This window comes from Telmatherina bonti (assembly GCF_933228915.1).
Source record: "Telmatherina bonti genome assembly, chromosome: 5".
Classification (NCBI taxonomy): Eukaryota; Metazoa; Chordata; class Actinopteri; order Atheriniformes; family Telmatherinidae; genus Telmatherina; species Telmatherina bonti.
Genome location: NC_136623.1, coordinates 4634147 through 4654524, shown reverse-complemented (window position 1 = coordinate 4654524; position 20378 = coordinate 4634147). Strand labels below are relative to the sequence as shown.

Sequence of the window (20378 nt, the reverse complement as noted above, 5' to 3'; positions counted from 1 at the left end):
CGAGTCCCAGTCCCAGTCCATCCCAGTCCCAGTCCCACTCCAGCCCAGTCTAATACCAGTCCCAGTCCAGCCCAGTCTAATCCCAGTCCCAGTCCGAGTCCCAGTCCCAGTCCATCCCAGTCCCAGTCCCACTCCAGCCCAGTCTAATCCTAGTCCTAGTCCCAGTCCAGCCCAGTCTAATCCCAGTCCCAGTCCTACTCCAGCCCAGTCTAATCCCAGTCCCAGTCCAGCCCAGTCTAATCCCAGTCCCAGTCCCAGTCCAGCCTAATCCCATTCCCAGTCCCAGTCCAGCCCAGTCTAATCCCAGTCCCAGTCCTAGTCCAGCCTAATACCAGTCCCAGTCCAGCCCAGTCTAATCCCAGTCCGACTCCCAGTCCAGTCCCAGTCTAGTCCCAGTCCCAGTCCAGTCCCAGTCCATCCCAGTCTAGTCCCACTCCCAGTCCAGTCCCAGTCCAGCCCAGTCTAATCCCAGTCCCAGTCCAGTCTAATCCCAGTCCCAGTCCCAGTCCAGCCCAGTCTAATCCCAGTCCCAGTCCAGTCTAATCCCAGTCCCAGCCCAGTCTAATCCCAGTCCCAGTCCAGTCTAATCCCAGTCCCAGTCCTAGTCCAGTCCCATTCCAGTCCCAGTCCCAGTCCAGTCCAGTCCCAGTCCAGCCCAGTCTAGTCCCAGTCCCAGTCCAGTCCCAGTCCAGTCCCAGTCTAGTCCCATTCCAGTCCCAGTCCGTCCAGCCCAGTCTAGTCCCAGTCCCAGTCCAGTCCCAGTCCAGCCCAGTCTAGTCCCAGTCCAGTCCCAGTCTAGTCCCATTCCAGTCCCAGTCCAGTCCCAGTCCCAGTCCGTCCTAGTCCAGTCCCAGTCCCAGTCCAGCCCAGTCTAATCCCAGTCCGAGTCCCAGTCCCAGTCCATCCCAGTCCCAGTCCCACTCCAGCCCAGTCTAATACCAGTCCCAGTCCAGCCCAGTCTAATCCCAGTCCCAGTCCGAGTCCCAGTCCCAGTCCATCCCAGTCCCAGTCCCACTCCAGCCCAGTCTAATCCCAGTCCCAGTCCAGCCCAGTCTAATCCTAGTCCTAGTCCCAGTCCAGCCCAGTCTAATCCCAGTCCCAGTCCTACTCCAGCCCAGTCTAATCCCAGTCCCAGTCCAGCCCAGTCTAATCCCAGTCCCAGTCCCAGTCCAGCCTAATCCCATTCCCAGTCCCAGTCCAGCCCAGTCTAATCCCAGTCCCAGTCCTAGTCCAGCCTAATACCAGTCCCAGTCCAGCCCAGTCTAATCCCAGTCCGACTCCCAGTCCAGTCCCAGTCCAGTCCCAGTCTAGTCCCAGTCCCAGTCCAGTCCCAGTCCATCCCAGTCCCAGTCCAGCCCAGTCTAATCCCAGTCCCAGTCCAGTCTAATCCCAGTCCCAGTCCAGCCCAGTCTAATCCCAGTCCCAGTCCAGTCTAATCCCAGTCCCAGCTCAGTCTAATCCCAGTCCCAGTCCAGTCTAATCCCAGTCCCAGTCCTAGTCCAGTCCCATTCCAGTCCCAGTCCCAGTCCAGTCCAGTCCCAGTCCAGCCCAGTCTAGTCCCAGTCCCAGTCCCAGTCCAGTCCCAGTCCAGTCCCAGTCTAGTCCCATTCCAGTCCCAGTCCGTCCAGCCCAGTCTAGTCCCAGTCCCAGTCCAGTCCCAGTCCAGCCCAGTCTAGTCCCAGTCCCAGTCCAGCCCAGTCTAGTCCCATTCCAGTCCCAGTCCCAGTCCAGTCCCAGTCCCAGTCCGTCCTAGTCCAGTCCCAGTCCAGCCCAGTCTAATCCCAGTCCGAGTCCCAGTCCCAGTCCATCCCAGTCCCAGTCCCACTCCAGCCCAGTCTAATACCAGTCCCAGTCCAGCCCAGTCTAATCCCAGTCCCAGTCCGAGTCCCAGTCCCAGTCCATCCCAGTCCCAGTCCCACTCCAGCCCAGTCTAATCCCAGTCCCAGTCCAGCCCAGTCTAATCCTAGTCCTAGTCCCAGTCCAGCCCAGTCTAATCCCAGTCCCAGTCCTACTCCAGCCCAGTCTAATCCCAGTCCCAGTCCAGCCCAGTCTAATCCCAGTCCCAGTCCCAGTCCAGCCTAATCCCATTCCCAGTCCCAGTCCAGCCCAGTCTAATCCCAGTCCCAGTCCTAGTCCAGCCTAATACCAGTCCCAGTCCAGCCCAGTCTAATCCCAGTCCGACTCCCAGTCCCAGTCCATCCCAGTCCCAGTCCCACTCCAGCCCAGTCTAATCCCAGTCCCAGTCCAGCCCAGTCTAATCCCAGTCCTAGTCCCAGTCCAGCCCAGTCTAATCCCTGTCCCAGTCCCAGTCCAGCCCAGTCTAATCCCAGTCCCAGTCCCAGTCCTGCCTAATCCCATTCCCAGTCCCAGTCCAGCCCAGTCTAATCCCAGTCCCAGTCCTAGTCCAGCCTAATACCATTCCCAGTCCCAGTCCAGCCCAGTCTAATCCCAGTCCCACTCCCAGTCCAGCCAGTCTAATCCCACTCCCAGTCCAGCCCAGTCTAGTCCCAGTCCAGTCCGAGTCCCAGTCCCAGTCCCAGTCCAGCCCAGTCTAATCCCAGTCCCAGTCCAGCCCAGTCTAATCCCAGTCCCAGTCCGAGTCCCAGTCCCAGTCCAGCCCAGTCTAATCCCAGTCCCAGTCCAGCCCAGTCTAATCCCAGTCCCAGTCCAGTCTAATCCCAGTCCCAGTCCCAGCCCAGTCTAATCCCAGTCCCAGTCCAGTCTAATCCCAGTCCCAGTCCAGTCTAATCCAGGTCCCAGCCCAGTCTAATCCCAGTCCGTCCCAGTCCAGTCTAATCCCAGTCCCAGTCCAGTCTAATCCCAGTCCAGTCCAATCCCAGTCCCAGTCCCAGTCCAGCCCAGTCTAATCCCAGTCAAAGTCCAAGCCCAGTCTAATCCCAGTCCCAGTCCCTGCCCAGTCCAATCCCAGTCCCTGCCCAGTCCAATCCCAGTCCCAGTCCAGTCTAATCCCAGTCCCAGTCCAGCCCAGTGTAATCCCAGTCCCAGTCCATCCCAGTCTAATCCCAGTCCCAGTCCAGCCCAGTCTAATCCCAGTCCCAGTCCAGCCCAGTCTAATCCGTCCCAGTCCCAGCCCAGTCTAATCCCAGTCCCACTCCCAGTCCAGCCCAGTCTAATCTCAGTCCCAGTCCAGCCCAGTCTAATCCCAGTCCCAGTCCAGCCCAGTCTAATCCCAGTCCGAGTCCCAGTCCCAGTCCAGCCCAGTCTAATCCCAGTCCCAGTCCAGCCCAGTCTAATCCCAGTCCCAGTCCAGCCCAGTCTAATCCCAGTCCAGTCTAATCCCAGTCCCAGTCCAGCCCAGTCTAATCCCAGTCCCAGTCCAGTCTAATCCCAGTCCAGCCCAGTCTAATCCCAGTCCGTCCAGTCTAATCCCAGTCCCAGTCGCAGTCCAGCCCAGTCTAATCCCAGTTCCAGTCCCAGTCCAGCCCAGTCTAATCCCAGTCCCAGTCCAGTCCCAGTCCCAGTCCGTCCTAGTCCAGTCCCAGTCCCAGTCCAGCCCAGTCTAATTCCAGTCCGAGTCCCAGTCCCAGTCCATCCCAGTCCCAGTCCCACTCCAGCCCAGTCTAATACCAGTCCCAGTCCAGCCCAGTCTAATCCCAGTCCCAGTCCGAGTCCCAGTCCCAGTCCATCCCAGTCCCACTCCAGCCCAGTCTAATCCCAGTCCCAGTCCAGCCCAGTCTAATCCTAGTCCTAGTCCCAGTCCAGCCCAGTCTAATCCCAGTCCCAGTCCTACTCCAGCCCAGTCTAATCCCAGTCCCAGTCCAGCCCAGTCTAATCCCAGTCCCAGTCCCAGTCCAGCCTAATCCCATTCCCAGTCCCAGTCCAGCCCAGTCTAATCCCAGTCCCAGTCCTAGTCCAGCCTAATACCAGTCCCAGTCCAGCCCAGTCTAATCCCAGTCCGACTCCCAGTCCCAGTCCATCCCAGTCCCAGTCCCACTCCAGCCCAGTCTAATCCCAGTCCCAGTCCAGCCCAGTCTAATCCCAGTCCTAGTCCCAGTCCAGCCCAGTCTAATCCCTGTCCCAGTCCCAGTCCAGCCCAGTCTAATCCCAGTCCCAGTCCCAGTCCTGCCTAATCCCATTCCCAGTCCCAGTCCAGCCCAGTCTAATCCCAGTCCCAGTCCTAGTCCAGCCTAATACCATTCCCAGTCCCAGTCCAGCCCAGTCTAATCCCAGTCCCACTCCCAGTCCAGCCAGTCTAATCCCACTCCCAGTCCAGCCCAGTCTAGTCCCAGTCCAGTCCGAGTCCCAGTCCCAGTCCCAGTCCCAGTCCAGCCCAGTCTAATCCCAGTCCCAGTCCAGCCCAGTCTAATCCCAGTCCCAGTCCGAGTCCCAGTCCCAGTCCAGCCCAGTCTAATCCCAGTCCCAGTCCAGCCCAGTCTAATCCCAGTCCCAGTCCAGCCTAATCCCATTCCCAGTCCCAGTCCAGCCAGTCTAATCCCAGTCCCAGTCCAGCCCAGTCTAGTCCCAGTCCAAGTCCCAGTCCCAGTCCAGCCCAGTCTAATCCCAGTCCCAGTCAGCCCAGTCTAATCCCAGTCCGAGTCCCAGTCCCAGTCCAGCCCAGTCTAATCCCAGTCCCAGTCCCAGTCCAGTCTAATCCCAGTCCCTGCCCAGTCTAATCCCAGTCCCAGTCCAGCCCAGTCTAATCCCAGTCCCAGTCTAATCCCAGTCCCAGTCCAGTCTAATCCCAGTCCCAGTCCAGCCCAGTCTAATCCCAGTCCCAGTCCAGTCTTATCCCAGTCCCACTCCAGTCTAATCCCAGTCCCAGTCCAGTCTAATCCCTGTCCCAGTCCAGCCCAGTCTAATCCCAGTCCCAGTCCAGCCCAGTCTAATCCCAGTCCCAGTCCAGCCCAGTCTAATCCCAGTCCCAGTCCCAGTCCAGCCTAATCCCATTCCCAGTCCCAGTCCAGCCCAGTCTAATCCCAGTCCCAGTCCCACTCCAGCCCAGTCTAATCCCAGTCCCAGTCCAGCCCAGTCTAATCCCAGTCCCAGTCCAGCCCAGTCTAATCCCAGTCCCAGTCCAGCCTAATCCCATTCCCAGTCCCAGTCCAGCCAGTCTAATCCCAGTCCAGCCCTGTCTAGTCCCAGTCCAAGTCCCAGTCCCAGTCCAGCCCAGTCTAATCCCAGTCCCAGTCAGCCCAGTCTAATCCCAGTCCGAGTCCCAGTCCCAGTCCAGCCCAGTCTAATCCCAGTCCCAGTCCCAGTCCAGTCTAATCCCAGTCCCTGCCCAGTCTAATCCCAGTCCCAGTCCAGCCCAGTCTAATCCCAGTCCCAGTCTAATCCCAGTCCCAGTCCAGTCTAATCCCAGTCCCAGTCCAGCCCAGTCTAATCCCAGTCCCAGTCCAGTCTTATCCCAGTCCCACTCCAGTCTAATCCCAGTCCCAGTCCAGTCTAATCCCTGTCCCAGTCCAGCCCAGTCTAATCCCAGTCCCAGTCCAGCCCAGTCTAATCCCAGTCCAGCCCAGTCTAATCCCAGTCCCAGTCCCAGTCCAGCCTAATCCCATTCCCAGTCCCAGTCCAGCCCAGTCTAATCCCAGTCCCTGTCCCACTCCAGCCCAGTCTAATCCCAGTCCCAGTCCAGCCCAGTCTAGTCCCAGTCCAGCCTAATCCCAGTCCCAGTCCAGCCCAGTCTAATCCCAGTCCCACTCCCAGTCCAGCCCAGTCTAATCCCAGTCCCACTCCAGCCCAGTCTAATCCCAGTCCAGCCCAGTCTAATCCCAGTCCGAGTCCCAGTCCCAGTCCAGCCCAGTCTAATCCCAGTCCCAGTCCAGCCCAGTCTAATCCCAGTCCCAGTCCAGTCTAATCCCAGTCCCAGTCCAGCCCAGTCTAATCCCAGTCCCAGTCCAGTCTAATCCCAGTCCCAGCCCAGTCTAATCCCAGTCCAGCCCAGTCTAATCCCAGTCCAGCCCAGTCTAATCCCAGTCCCAGTCCGAGTCCCAGTCCCAGTCCATCCCAGTCCCAGTCCCACTCCAGCCCAGTCTAATCCCAGTCCCAGTCCAGTCTTATCCCAGTCCCAGTCCAGTCTAATCCCAGTCCCAGTCCAGCCCAGTCTAATCCCAGTCCAGTCTAATCCCAGTCCAGCCCAGTCTAATCCCAGTCCCAGTCCAGCCCAGTCTAATCCCAGTCCCAGTCCCAGTCCAGCCTAATCCCATTCCCAGTCCCAGTCCAGCCCAGTCTAATCCCAGTCCCAGTCCAGCCCAGTCTAATCCCAGTCCCAGTCCAGCCCAGTCTAATCCCAGTCCCAGTCCAGCCCAGTCTAATCCCAGTCCCAGTCCAGTCTAATCCCAGTCCCAGTCCCCGTCCAGCCCAGTCTAATCCCAGTCCCAGCCCAGTCTAATCCCAGTCCCAGTCCAGTCTAATCCCAGTCCCAGTCCCAGTCCAGTCCCAGTCCAGTCCCAGTCTAGTCCCAGTCCCAGTCCAGTCCCAGTCCATCCCAGTCTAGTCCCAGTCCAGCCCAGTCTAATCCCAGTCCCAGTCGTCTAATCCCAGTCCCAGCCCAGTCTAATCCCAGTCCCAGTCCTAGTCCAGCCCAGTCTAATCCCAGTCCCAGTCCCAGTCCAGTCTAATCCCAGTCCCAGTCCCAGTCCAGCCCAGTCTAATCCCAGTCCCAGTCCAGTCTAATCCCAGTCCCAGCCCAGTCTAATCCCAGTCCCAGTCCAGTCTAATCCCAGTCCCAGTCCTAGTCCAGTCCCAGTCCAGTCCCAGTCTAGTCCCAGTCCCAGTCCAGTCCCAGTCCATCCCAGTCTAGTCCCAGTCCCAGTCCAGCCCAGTCTAATCCCAGTCCCAGTCCAGTCTAATCCCAGTCCCAGCCCAGTCGAATCCCAGTCCGTCCAGTCTAATCCCAGTCCCAGTCCTAGTCCAGTCCCATTCCAGTCCCAGTCCCAGTCCAGTCCCAGTCCAGCCCAGTCTAGTCCCATTCCAGTCCCAGTCCAGTCCCAGTCCAGTCCCAGTCCAGCCCAGTCTAGTCCCATTCCAGTCCCAGTCCGTCCAGTCCAGTCCCAGTCCCAGTCCAGTCCAGTCCCAGTCCAGCCCAGTCTAGTCCCAGTCCCAGTCCCAGTCCAGTCCCAGTCCAGCCCAGTCTAGTCCCATTCCAGTCCCAGTCCAGTCCCAGTCCCAGTCCCAGTCCAGCCCAGTCTAATCCCAGTCCGAGTCCCAGTCCCAGTCCATCCCAGTCCCAGTCCCACTCCAGCCCAGTCTAATACCAGTCCCAGCCCAGTCTAATCCCAGTCCCAGTCCGAGTCCCAGTCCCAGTCCATCCCAGTCCCAGTCCCACTCCAGCCCAGTCTAATCCCAGTCCCAGTCCAGCCCAGTCTAATCCCAGTCCTAGTCCCAGTCCAGCCCAGTCTAATCCCAGTCCCAGTCCTACTCCAGCCCAGTCTAATCCCAGTCCCAGTCCAGCCCAGTCTAATCCCAGTCCCAGTCCCAGTCCAGCCTAATCCCATTCCCAGTCCAGCCCAGTCCCATTCCAGTCCCAGTCCCAGTCCAGTCCCAGTCCAGCCCAGTCTAGTCCCATTCCAGTCCCAGTCCAGCCCAGTCTAGTCCCATTCCAGTCCCAGTCCGTCCAGCCCAGTCTAGTCCCAGTCCCAGTCCAGTCCCAGTCCCAGTCCAGTCCAGTCCCAGTCCAGCCCAGTCTAGTCCCAGTCCCAGTCCAGTCCCAGTCCAGCCCAGTCTAGTCCCATTCCAGTCCCAGTCCAGTCCCAGTCCCAGTCCAGCCCAGTCTAATCCCAGTCCGAGTCCCAGTCCCAGTCCATCCCAGTCCCAGTCCCACTCCAGCCCAGTCTAATACCAGTCCCAGTCCAGCCCAGTCTAATCCCAGTCCCAGTCCGAGTCCCAGTCCCAGTCCATCCCAGTCCCAGTCCCACTCCAGCCCAGTCTAATCCCAGTCCCAGTCCAGCCCAGTCTAATCCCAGACCTAGTCCCAGTCCAGCCCAGTCTAATCCCAGGCCCAGTCTAATCCCAGTCCCAGTCCAGCCCAGTCTAATCCCAGTCCCAGTCCCAGTCCAGCCTAATCCCATTCCCAGTCCCAGTCCAGCCCAGTCTAATCCCAGTCCCAGTCCTAGTCCAGCCTAATACCAGTCCCAGTCCAGCCCAGTCTAATCCCAGTCCGAGTCCCAGTCCCAGTCCATCCCAGTCCCAGTCCCACTCCAGCCCAGTCTAATCCCAGTCCCAGTCCAGCCCAGTCTAATCCCAGTCCTAGTCCCAGTCCAGCCCAGTCTAATCCCTGTCACAGTCCTACTCCAGCCCAGTCTAATCCCAGTCCCAGTCCAGCCCAGTCTAATCCCAGTCCCAGTCCAACCTAATCCCATTCCCAGTCCCAGTCCAGCCCAGTCTAATCCCAGTCCCAGTCCTAGTCCAGCCTAATACCATTCCCAGTCCCAGTCCAGCCCAGTTTAATCCCAGTCCCACTCCCAGTCCAGCCAGTCTAATCCCAGTCCCAGTCCAGCCCAGTCTAGTCCCAGTCCAGTCCGAGTCCCAGTCCCAGTCCCAGTCCAGCCCAGTCTAATCCCAGTCCCAGTCCAGCCCAGTCTAATCCCAGTCCCAGTCCCACTCCAGCCCAGTCTAATCCCAGTCCCAGTCCAGCCCAGTCTAATCCCAGTCCCAGTCCAGCCTAATCCCATTCCCAGTCCCAGTCCAGCCCAGTCTAATCCCAGTCCCACTCCCAGTCCAGCCCAGTCTAATCCCAGTCCCAGTCCAGCCCAGTCTAATCCCAGTCCAGCCCAGTCTAATCCCAGTCCGAGTCCCAGTCCCAGTCCAGCCCAGTCTAATCCCAGTCCCAGTCCCAGTCCAGCCCAGTCTAATCCCAGTCCCAGTCCAGCCCAGTCTAATCCCAGTCAAGCCCAGTCTAATCCCAGTCCGAGTCCCAGTCCAGCCCAGTCTAATCCCAGTCCCAGTCCAGCCCAGTCTAATCCCAGTCCCAGTCCCAGTCCCAGTCCAGTCTAATCCCAGTCCCAGCCCAGTCTAATCCCAGTCCAGCCCAGTCTAATCCCAGTCCCAGTCCGAGTCCCAGTCCCAGTCCATCCCAGTCCCAGTCCCAGTCCAGCCCAGTCTAATCCCAGTCCCAGTCCAGCCCAGTCTAATCCCAGTCCTAGTCCCAGTCCAGCCCAGTCTAATCCCAGTCCTAGTCCCAGTCCAGCCCAGTCTAATCCCAGTCCCAGTCCTACTCCAGCCCAGTCTAATCCCAGTCCCAGTCCAGCCCAGTCTAATCCCAGTCCCAGTCCCAGTCCAGCCTAATCCCATTCCCAGTCCCAGTCCAGCCCAGTCTAATCCCAGTCCCAGTCCTAGTCCAGCCTAATACCAGTCCCAGTCCAGCCCAGTCTAATCCCAGTCCCAGTCCGAGTCCCAGTCCCAGTCAGTCCCACTCCAGCCCAGTCTAATCCCAGTCCCAGTCCAGCCCAGTCTAATCCCAGTCCTAGTCCCAGTCCAGCCCAGTCTAATCCCAGTCCCAGTCCTACTCCAGTCCAGTCTATTCCCAGTCCCAGTCCAGCCCAGTCTAATCCCAGTCCCAGTCCAGTCTAATCCCAGTCCCAGTCCAGTCTAATCCCAGTCCCAGTCCCAGTCCAGTCTAATCCCAGTCCCAGTCCAGTCTAATCCCAGTCCCAGTCCAGCCCAGTCTAATCCCAGTCCCAGTCCAGTCTTATCCCAGTCCCAGTCCAGCCTAATCCCATTCCCAGTCCAGCCCAGTCTAATCCCAGTCCCAGTCCCACTCCAGCCCAGTCTAATCCCAGTCCCAGTCCAGTCTAATCCCAGTCCCAGTCCAGCCCAGTCTAATCCCAGTCCCAGTCCAGTCTAATCCCAGTCCCAGTCCAGCCCAGTCTAATCCCAGTCCCAGTCCAGTCTAATCCCAGTCCCAGCCCAGTCTAATCCCAGTACCAGTCCAGTCTAATCCCAGTCCCAGTCCTAGTCCAGTCCCAGTCCAGTCCCAGTCTAGTCCCAGTCCCAGTCCAGTCCCAGTCCATCCCAGTCTAGTCCCAGTCCCAGTCCAGTCCCAGTCCAGCCCAGTCTAATCCCAGTCCCAGTCCAGTCTAATCCCAGTCCCAGTCCCAGTCCAGCCCAGTCTAATCCCAGTCCCAGTCCAGTCTAATCCCAGTCCCAGCCCAGTCTAATCCCAGTCCCAGTCCAGTCTAATCCCAGTCCCAGTCCTAGTCCAGTCCCATTCCAGTCCCAGTCCCAGTCCAGTCCAGTCCCAGTCCAGCCCAGTCTAGTCCCAGTCCCAGTCCAGTCCCAGTCCAGTCCCAGTCTAGTCCCATTCCAGTCCCAGTCCGTCCAGCCCAGTCTAGTCCCAGTCCCAGTCCAGTCCCAGTCCATTCCAGTCCCAGTCCAGCCCAGTCTAGTCCCAGTCCCAGTCCAGCCCAGTCTAGTCCCATTCCAGTCCCAGTCCCAGTCCAGTCCCAGTCCCAGTCCGTCCTAGTCCAGTCCCAGTCCCAGTCCAGCCCAGTCTAATCCCAGTCCGAGTCCCAGTCCCAGTCCATCCCAGTCCCAGTCCCACTCCAGCCCAGTCTAATACCAGTTCCAGTCCAGCCCAGTCTAATCCCAGTCCGAGTCCCAGTCCCAGTCCATCCCAGTCCCAGTCCCACTCCAGCCCAGTCTAATCCCAGTCCCAGTCCAGCCCAGTCTAATCCTAGTCCTAGTCCCAGTCCAGCCCAGTCTAATCCCAGTCCCAGTCCAGCCTAATCCCATTCCCAGTCCCAGTCCAGCCCAGTCTAATCCCAGTCCCAATCCTAGTCCAGCCTAATACCAGTCCCAGTCTAATCCCAGTCCGAGTCCCAGTCCCAGTCCATCCCAGTCCCAGTCCCACTCCAGCCCAGTCTAATCCCAGTCCCAGTCCAGCCCAGTCTAATCCCAGTCCTAGTCCCAGTCCAGCCCAGTCTAATCCCTGTCCCAGTCCTACTCCAGCCCAGTCTAATCCCAGTCCCAGTCCCAGTCCAGCCTAATCCCATTCCCAGTCCCAGTCCAGCCCAGTCTAATCCCAGTCCCAGTCCTAGTCCAGCCTAATACCATTCCCAGTCCCAGTCCAGCCCAGTCTAATCCCAGTCCCACTCCCAGTCCAGCCAGTCTAATCCCACTCCCAGTCCAGCCCAGTCTAGTCCCAGTCCGAGTCCCAGTCCCAGTCCCAGTCCCAGTCCAGCCCAGTTTAATCCCAGTCCCAGTCCAGCCCAGTCTAATCCCAGTCCCAGTCCGAGTCCCAGTCCCAGTCCAGCCCAGTCTAATCCCAATCCCAGTCCCAGTCCAGCCCAGTCTAATCCCAGTCCCAGTCCAGTCTAATCCCAGTCCCAGTCCCAGCCCAGTCTAATCCCAGTCCCAGTCCAGTCTAATCCCAGTCCCAGTCCAGTCTAATCCAGGTCCCAGCCCAGTCTAATCCCAGTCCCAGTCCCAGTCCAGTCTAATCCCAGTCCCAGTCCAGTCTAATCCCAGTCCCAGTCCAGTCCAATCCCAGTCCCAGTCCCAGTCCCAGTCCAGCCCAGTCTAATCCCAGTCCCAGTCCCAGCCCAGTCTAATCCCAGTCCCAGTCCCTGCCCAGTCCAATCCCAGTCCCTGCCCAGTCCAATCCCAGTCCCAGTCCAGTCTAATCCCAGTCCCAGTCCAGTGTAATCCCAGTCCCAGTCCATCCCAGTCTAATCCCAGTCCCAGTCCAGCCCAGTCTAATCCCAGTCCCAGTCCAGCCCAGTCTAATCCGTCCCAGTCCCAGCCCAGTCTAATCCCAGTCCCACTCCCAGTCCAGCCCAGTCTAATCTCAGTCCCAGTCCAGCCCAGTCTAATCCCAGTCCCAGTCCAGCCCAGTCTAATCCCAGTCCGAGTCCCAGTCCCAGTCCAGCCCAGTCTAATCCCAGTCCCAGTGCAGCCCAGTCTAATCCCAGTCCCAGTCCAGCCCAGTCTAATCCCAGTCCAGTCTAATCCCAGTCCCAGTCCAGCCCAGTCTAATCCCAGTCCCAGTCCAGTCTAATCCCAGTCCCAGTCCAGCCCAGTCTAATCCCAGTCCCAGTCCAGTCTAATCCCAGTCCAGCCCAGTCTAATCCCAGTCCCAGTCCTAGTCCAGTCCCAGTCCAGTCCCAGTCATGTCCCAGTCCCAGTCCAGTCCCAGTCCATCCCAGTCTAGTCCCAGTCCCAGTCCAGCCCAGTCTAATCCCAGTCCCAGTCCAGTCTAATCCCAGTCCCAGTCCCAGTCCAGCCCAGTCTAATCCCAGTCCCAGTCCAGTCTAATCCCAGTCCCAGCCCAGTCTAATCCCAGTCCCAGTCCAGTCTAATCCCAGTCCCAGTCCTAGTCCAGTCCCATTCCAGTCCCAGTCCAGTCCAGTCCCAGTCCAGCCCAGTCTAGTCCCAGTCCCAGTCCAGTCCCAGTCCAGTCCCAGTCTAGTCCCATTCCAGTCCCAGTCCGTCCAGCCCAGTCTAGTCCCAGTCCCAGTCCAGTCCCAGTCCATTCCAGTCCCAGTCCAGCCCAGTCTAGTCCCAGTCCCAGTCCAGCCCAGTCTAGTCCCATTCCAGTCCCAGTCCCAGTCCAGTCCCAGTCCCAGTCCGTCCTAGTCCAGTCCCAGTCCCAGTCCAGCCCAGTCTAATCCCAGTCCGAGTCCCAGTCCCAGTCCATCCCAGTCCCAGTCCCACTCCAGCCCAGTCTAATACCAGTCCCAGTCCAGCCCAGTCTAATCCCAGTCCCAGTCCGAGTCCCAGTCCCAGTCCATCCCAGTCCCAGTCCCACTCCAGCCCAGTCTAATCCCAGTCCCAGTCCAGCCCAGTCTAATCCTAGTCCTAGTCCCAGTCCAGCCCAGTCTAATCCCAGTCCAGCCCAGTCTAATCCCAGTCCCAGTCCAGCCTAATCCCATTCCCAGTCCCAGTCCAGCCCAGTCTAATCCCAGTCCCAATCCTAGTCCAGCCTAATACCAGTCCCAGTCTAATCCCAGTCCGAGTCCCAGTCCCAGTCCATCCCAGTCCCAGTCCCACTCCAGCCCAGTCTAATCCCAGTCCCAGTCCAGCCCAGTCTAATCCCAGTCCTAGTCCCAGTCCAGCCCAGTCTAATCCCTGTCCCAGTCCTACTCCAGCCCAGTCTAATCCCAGTCCCAGTCCCAGTCCAGCCTAATCCCATTCCCAGTCCCAGTCCAGCCCAGTCTAATCCCAGTCCCAGTCCTAGTCCAGCCTAATACCATTCCCAGTCCCAGTCCAGCCCAGTCTAATCCCAGTCCCACTCCCAGTCCAGCCAGTCTAATCCCACTCCCAGTCCAGCCCAGTCTAGTCCCAGTCCAGTCCGAGTCCCAGTCCCAGTCCCAGTCCAGCCCAGTTTAATCCCAGTCCCAGTCCAGCCCAGTCTAATCCCAGTCCCAGTCCGAGTCCCAGTCCCAGTCCAGCCCAGTCTAATCCCAATCCCAGTCCCAGTCCAGCCCAGTCTAATCCCAGTCCAGTCTAATCCCAGTCCCAGTCCCAGCCCAGTCTAATCCCAGTCCCAGTCCAGTCTAATCCCAGTCCCAGTCCAGTCTAATCCAGGTCCCAGCCCAGTCTAATCCCAGTCCCTGTCCCAGTCCAGTCTAATCCCAGTCCCAGTCCAGTCTAATCCCAGTCCCAGTCCAGTCCAATCCCAGTCCCAGTCCCAGTCCCAGTCCAGCCCAGTCTAATCCCAGTCCCAGTCCCAGCCCAGTCTAATCCCAGTCCCAGTCCCTGCCCAGTCCAATCCCAGTCCCTGCCCAGTCCAATCCCAGTCCCAGTCCAGTCTAATCCCAGTCCCAGTCCAGTGTAATCCCAGTCCCAGTCCATCCCAGTCTAATCCCAGTCCCAGTCCAGCCCAGTCTAATCCCAGTCCCAGTCCAGCCCAGTCTAATCCGTCCCAGTCCCAGCCCAGTCTAATCCCAGTCCCACTCCCAGTCCAGCCCAGTCTAATCTCAGTCCCAGTCCAGCCCAGTCTAATCCCAGTCCCAGTCCAGCCCAGTCTAATCCCAGTCCGAGTCCCAGTCCCAGTCCAGCCCAGTCTAATCCCAGTCCCAGTGCAGCCCAGTCTAATCCCAGTCCCAGTCCAGCCCAGTCTAATCCCAGTCCAGTCTAATCCCAGTCCCAGTCCAGCCCAGTCTAATCCCAGTCCCAGTCCAGTCTAATCCCAGTCCCAGTCCAGCCCAGTCTAATCCCAGTCCCAGTCCAGTCTAATCCCAGTCCAGCCCAGTCTAATCCCAGTCCCAGTCCAGTCTAATCCCAGTCCCAGTCGCAGTCCAGCCCAGTCTAATCCCAGTTCCAGTCCCAGTCCAGCCCAGTCTAATCCCAGTCCCAGTCCTAGTCCAGTCCCAGTCCAGCCCAGTCTAGTCCCAGTCCCAGCCCAGTCTAGTCCCAGTCCCTGTCTAGTCCCAGTCCAGCCCAGTCTAGTCCCAGTCCAGCCCAGTCTAATCCCAGTCCCAGTCCCAGCCCAGTCTAGTCCCAGTCCCAGTCCCAGTCCCAGTCGTCCCAGTCCCAGTCCAGTCCCAGTCCTAGTCCAGTCCCAGTCCCAGTCCAGTCCAGTCCCAGTCCAGTCCAGTCCAGTCCCAGTCCAGCCCAGTCTAGTCCCAGTCCCAGTCCCATTCCAGTCCCAGTCCAGTCCCAGTCCAGCCCAGTCTAGTCCCATTCCAGTCCCAGTCCCAGTCCAGCCCAGTCTAGTCCCAGTCCCAGTCCAGTCCGTCCTAGTCCAGTCTCAGTCCCAGTCCCAGTCCAGCCCAGTCTAATCCCAGTCCCAGTCCCAGTCCCAGTCCCACTCCAGCCCAGTCTAATCCCAGTCCCAGTCCATCCCAGTCCCAGTCCCACTCCAGCCCAGTCTAATCCCAGTCCCAGTCCCAGTCCAGCCCAGTCTAATCCCAGTCCCAGTCCTACTCCAGCCCAGTCTAATCCCAGTCCCAGTCCAGCCCAGTCTAATCCCAGTCCCAGTCCAGCCTAATCCCATTCCCAGTCCCAGTCCAGCCCACTCTAATCCCAGTCCCACTCCCAGTCCAGCCAGTCTAATCCCAGTCCAGCCCAGTCTAGTCCCAGTCCAGTCCCAGTCCAGCCCAGTCTAATCCCAGTCCCAGTCCAGCCCAGTCTAATCCCAGTCCCAGTCCAGCCTAATCCCATTCCCAGTCCCAGTCCAGCCAGTCTAATCCCAGTCCCAGTCCAGCCCAGTCTAGTCCCAGTCCAGTCCGAGTCCCAGTCCCAGTCCAGCCCAGTCTAATCCCAGTCCCAGTCAGCCCAGTCTAATCCCAGTCCGAGTCCCAGTCCCAGTCCCAGTCCAGCCCAGTCTAATCCCAGTCCCAGTCCCAGTCCAGTCTAATCCCAGTCCCACTCCAGTCTAATCCCAGTCCCAGTCCAGCCCAGTCTAATCCCAGTCCAGTCTAATCCCTGTCCCAGTCCAGCCCAGTCTAATCCCAGTCCCAGTCCAGCCCAGTCTAATCCCAGTCCCAGTCCAGCCCAGTCTAGTCCCAGTCCAGTCCGAGTCCCAGTCCCAGTCCAGCCCAGTCTAATCCCAGTCCCAGTCAGCCCAGTCTAATCCCAGTCCGAGTCCCAGTCCCAGTCCCAGTCCAGCCCAGTCTAATCCCAGTCCCAGTCCAGTCTAATCCCAGTCCCACTCCAGTCTAATCCCAGTCCCAGTCCAGCCCAGTCTAATCCCAGTCCAGTCTAATCCCTGTCCCAGTCCAGCCCAGTCTAATCCCAGTCCCAGTCCAGCCCAGTCTAATCCCAGTCCCAGTCCCAGTCCAGCCCAGTCTAATCCCAGTCCCAGTCCCAGTCCAGCCTAATCCCATTCCCAGTCCCAGTCCAGCCCAGTCTAATCCCAGTCCCAGTCCCAGTCCAGCCCAGTCTAATCCCAGTCCCAGTCCAGCCCAGTCTAATCCCAGTCCCAGTCCCAGTCCAGTCTAATCCCAGTCCCAGTCCCAGTCCAGCCTAATCCCATTCCCAGTCCCAGTCCAGCCCAGTCTAATCCCAGTCCCACTCCCAGTCCAGCCCAGTCCAGTCCCAGTCCCAGTCCCAGTCCAGTACCAGTCCCACTACCAGTACCAGTCCCAGTCCCAGTCCAGTACCAGGCCCACTACCAGTACCAGTCCCAGTCCAGTTCCAGTCCAGTACCAGTACCAGTCCCAGTTCCAGTCCAGTACCAGTACCAGTCCCAGTCCAGTCCAGTACCAGTCCCAGTCCAGTCCCAGTCCCAGTCCCAGTTCCAGTCCAGTACCAGTCCCAGTCCCAGTCCAGTACCAGTCCCACTACCAGTACCAGTCCCAGTCCCAGTTCCAGTCCAGTACCAGTCCCAGTTCAGTACCAGTCCCACTACCAGTACCAGTCCCAGTCCCAGTTCCAGTCCAGTACCAGTACCAGTCCCAGTCCAGTCCCAGTCCCACTACCAGTACCAGTACCAGTCCCAGTCCAGTCCCAGTTCCAGTCCAGTCCCAGTCCCAGTCCAGTTCCAGTCCCAGTACCAGTACCAGTCCCAGTCCAGTCCCAGTTCCAGTCCAGTACCAGTGCCAGTCCCAGTGCCAGTCCAGTACCAGTACCAGTCCCAGTCCCAGTTCCAGTCCCAGTACCAGTACCAGTCCCAGTCCCAGTCCAGTCCCAGTTCCAGTCCAGTACCAGTGCCAGTCCCAGTGCCAGTCCAGTACCAGTACCAGTACCAGTCCCAGTCCCAGTCCCAGTACCAGTCCTAACTGGTGGGCGGTGATATGATATGTCCAGGTATCATCAGCTGCCAAACCAGTTCCAGCTGACCTGCATTCACATGAACCTTCTCAGAGCGTTACTGTCTGAATGCTTCCAGGAGACTCTGGGTGTGAGCAGGTCTTCGTCCCCGACCGGCCTCATGGCTGCAGCATCTGTTCCAGCAGCTTCCGGAAACCCTGCCTGCTCCGCAAGCACATGAGGGTCCACATCAGGGACGGCGAGATCCCCGACCCCGCCGACAAGGTGCTGCTGCTTGGAGGGGTTCTGTCCAGGTGCAGCAGATGGTCTGCGGGTCGGGCTGGGCGACATGATGATATATATCGTCTGGACGATAGGGCGGCAGAATTAATCAGACTTTGATCGTGATCATGACTTTGGTAGCCACAAATAAACCTAATTGTCAATGATATTTACATTCAGAACGCAGCTCTGCTGCAGCGTCTCTGATCACTCAGGTTCTCCACCAGTAGTCTGCCGACCACCAGGGGGCGAACACGTGGTTAGGGCTTCATTAAGCTGCCTAAAAACCAAGCGTGCACACCTTTCACCAGCAGCCAGTTAAGTATCGTTGGATTGGCTGGACATGTGAGGTGGGCGTGGTTAACATGGAAAAGCATAACGCGGTAAGATGCTGCTTCTGTATTTTTCCTGCAGCAGCCTAAGCAGGGAAGCCCAGACTTCCCTCTCCCCGGCCACATTTGCCAACTCTGCGGGGGGGATCCCGAGGCATTCCCAGGCCAGCAGAGAGATATAACCCCTCCAGCGTGTCCTGGGTCTTCCCCGGGGTCTCCTCCCAGAGGGACGTGCCTGGAACACCTCACCAGGGAGGTCCAGGAGGGGTGTGAGAAGGTCCAGCCCCTCTCATGTATGGCTTGGGTTCTGGTTCCAGAGCCCAAGCCATGCGTCGAGGTGAGTCCAACTATATCTAGTCGGAACCGCTCAACCTCGTGCACAAGCTCAGGCTCCTTCCCCACCGGAGAGGTGACGTTCCACGTCCCTAGAGCCAGCTTCTGCAGCCGGGGATCGGACCGCCAGGGTCCCCGCCTCTTGCTGCCGCCCAGCTCACACTGCACCCAATGTGTGGGCTCCCCCTAAGGTGAGCCCACATATATGTATATATAGATATATATATATGTATATATATATATATGTATATATATATATATATATATATATATACATACATACATACATACATATATATATATATATATATATATATATATATATATATATATATATATATATACAGATATGTATGTATAGGGATATATATACATTCATTCATTTTATCCCCTGTGCAGAAATCAGAATAAAGAATAGAGTCAACGAGAAAAAGCAGCGTCAAGTGGAGGCGAAAACTCATAATAAACTCCAGACCAAACGCTGCAGTAGGTATTTACCTGTGGAACGTCATACGGCCATAGTTCCCCAGATGGAAGGAGATCCCTGCTGCTGTTGCTTAGCAACATCTGATACATAAGTGATGACTGTCACAACATTACACACTTTTATATGGTCATTTATCGTTATGGAGATATATAATGAGCGATATCGGGGTATGAGGTCACTGTCGTATCGCCCAGCCCTACTGTGGAGGTGTCTTCTACTTGACTTTCCGTCCTCCTTCTGTCCACTCAGGTCCAGCAGGACGATGGAAACTCTGTAAAACAAACATTTATTCAGAATGAAATCAGAACCAGATTGTGAAGGAGATGCAAACTGTAAACCAGCAGCAGCAGACCATCATTCTGCTGGTTTAACACTGCACAAGTTAGAGACAGAAACAGGTGCCGCCATATTTGTTTCCTTTCAGGGTGAAATAGTACTCATGAAACTGGTTTGTAGAGGATGGGAACACATGCCTGACATGGCTCTGTTTCAGGACTTTTGGCTCCACATGAGGACAGACGAAGACGAGCAGGATGCAGCGATGAAGGTGAGTTGATGCTGGTAAAGCAGGATAACTCGACTGGAACGTGGAGACTTACATCTCTTCACATCCTGCAGGATCCTCCTCCAGCTGACCTCCCCACCGACCCCGAGACCCTCGCCTCCACGTCCAGGCCACAAACTGGTAACCATGGCAACATGGATGCCGTGCTGACAGACCACATCAACGATGAAGATGGAGACGTCAGCGGTTTGATAAACTCTGATGGAGAGGAAGAGCAGTGGAAACTGGTTCCAACTGGTATGTGATTCATCCATCCATCCATTCATCCGTCCATCTATCCGCCTGTCCATCCATCCATCCATCTATTCATTCACCCATCCATCCATTCATCCATCCATCCATCTATTCATTCACCCATCGATCCATTCATCCATCCATCCATCCATCTATTCATTCACCCATCGATCCATCCATCCATCTATTCATTCACCCATCGATCCATTCATCCATCCATCCATCTATTCATTCACCCATCGATCCATTCATCCATCCATCCATCTATTCATTCACCCATCGATCCATTCATCCATCCATCCATCCATCTATTCATTCACCCATCGATCCATCCATCCATCTATTCATTCACCCATCGATCCATTCATCCATCCATCCATCTATTCATTCACCCATCGATCCATCCATCCATCCATCCATCTATTCATTCACCCATCGATCCATCCATCCATCTATTCATTCACCCATCGATCCATTCATCCATCCATCCATCTATTCATTCACCCATCGATCCATTCATCCATCCATCTATTCATTCACCCATCGATCCATCCATCTATTCATTCACCCATCCATCCATCCATCTATTCATTCACCCATCGATCCATTCATCCATCCATCTATTCATTCACCCATCGATCCATTCATCCATCCATCCATTCATTCATCGATCCATTCATCCATCCATCCATTCATTCATCCACCCATCAATCCATTCATCCATCCATCCATTGATTGATTCATCCATCCATCATCCATTCATCCACCCATCCATTCATCCACCCATCAATCCATTCATCCGTCCATCCATCAATCCATCCATCCACCCCATCATCCATCCATTTATCCATCTAACTATCCATGATTCATCCATTCACCTGTCCATCCATACATTCATCTGTTCATCAATCCAGCTATTCGTTAATTCATCCATCCATCCCATCATCCATCCATTCATTCAACTAGCCATGATTCATCCATTCATACGTCAATCCATCCATGATTCATCCATACACCCATTCATCTATACATCAGTACATCCATACATCTGTTCATCCATCCCTCCATCCATCCAGCCATCCGTACATACATGCATACAATCATCCACTCATCTATTCATTTATTTATCCATCCATCCCATCATCCATCCATCCATACATACATACATTCATCCACTCATCTATTCATTTATTTATCCATCCATCCCATCATCCATCCATCCATCCATTCATCCACTCATCTATTCATTTATTTATCCATCCATCCATCCATCCATCCATCCATCATCATCATCCATTCATCCACCCATCCATTCATACATCTATTCATCCATCCATTATCCATCCATCCATCCATCTATTCATCCACCCATCAATCCATTCATCCATCCATCTATCCATCAATCCATTCATTCACCCACCCCATCATCCATCCATCTAACTATCCATGATTCATCCATTCACCTGTCCATCCATGCATTCATCTGTTTATCAATCCATCCATTCATTTATTAATCCATCCATCCCATCATCCATCCATTCATACTACTATC

At 56.8% G+C, this 20378-nt stretch overlaps 1 protein-coding gene across 3 annotated transcripts in view; it reads left to right on the top strand.

Annotated features, from left to right (window-relative positions):
* Positions 1–20378, top strand: part of LOC306755667 (uncharacterized protein) — a 53814-nt gene that overhangs the window by 31363 nt on the left and 2073 nt on the right. For all 3 annotated transcript variants that reach the window (XR_013771300.1, XR_013771301.1, XM_079240159.1), the window contains exons 5-7: positions 16733–16878; positions 18521–18574; positions 18646–18829. Coding sequence is in view for 1 of the 3 variants with exons in the window: in XM_079240159.1 (XP_079096285.1) it covers positions 16733–16878; positions 18521–18574; positions 18646–18829 (384 nt within the window). In the remaining 2 variants the exon portion in view is untranslated. The remainder of the gene's footprint in view (positions 1–16732; positions 16879–18520; positions 18575–18645; positions 18830–20378) is intronic.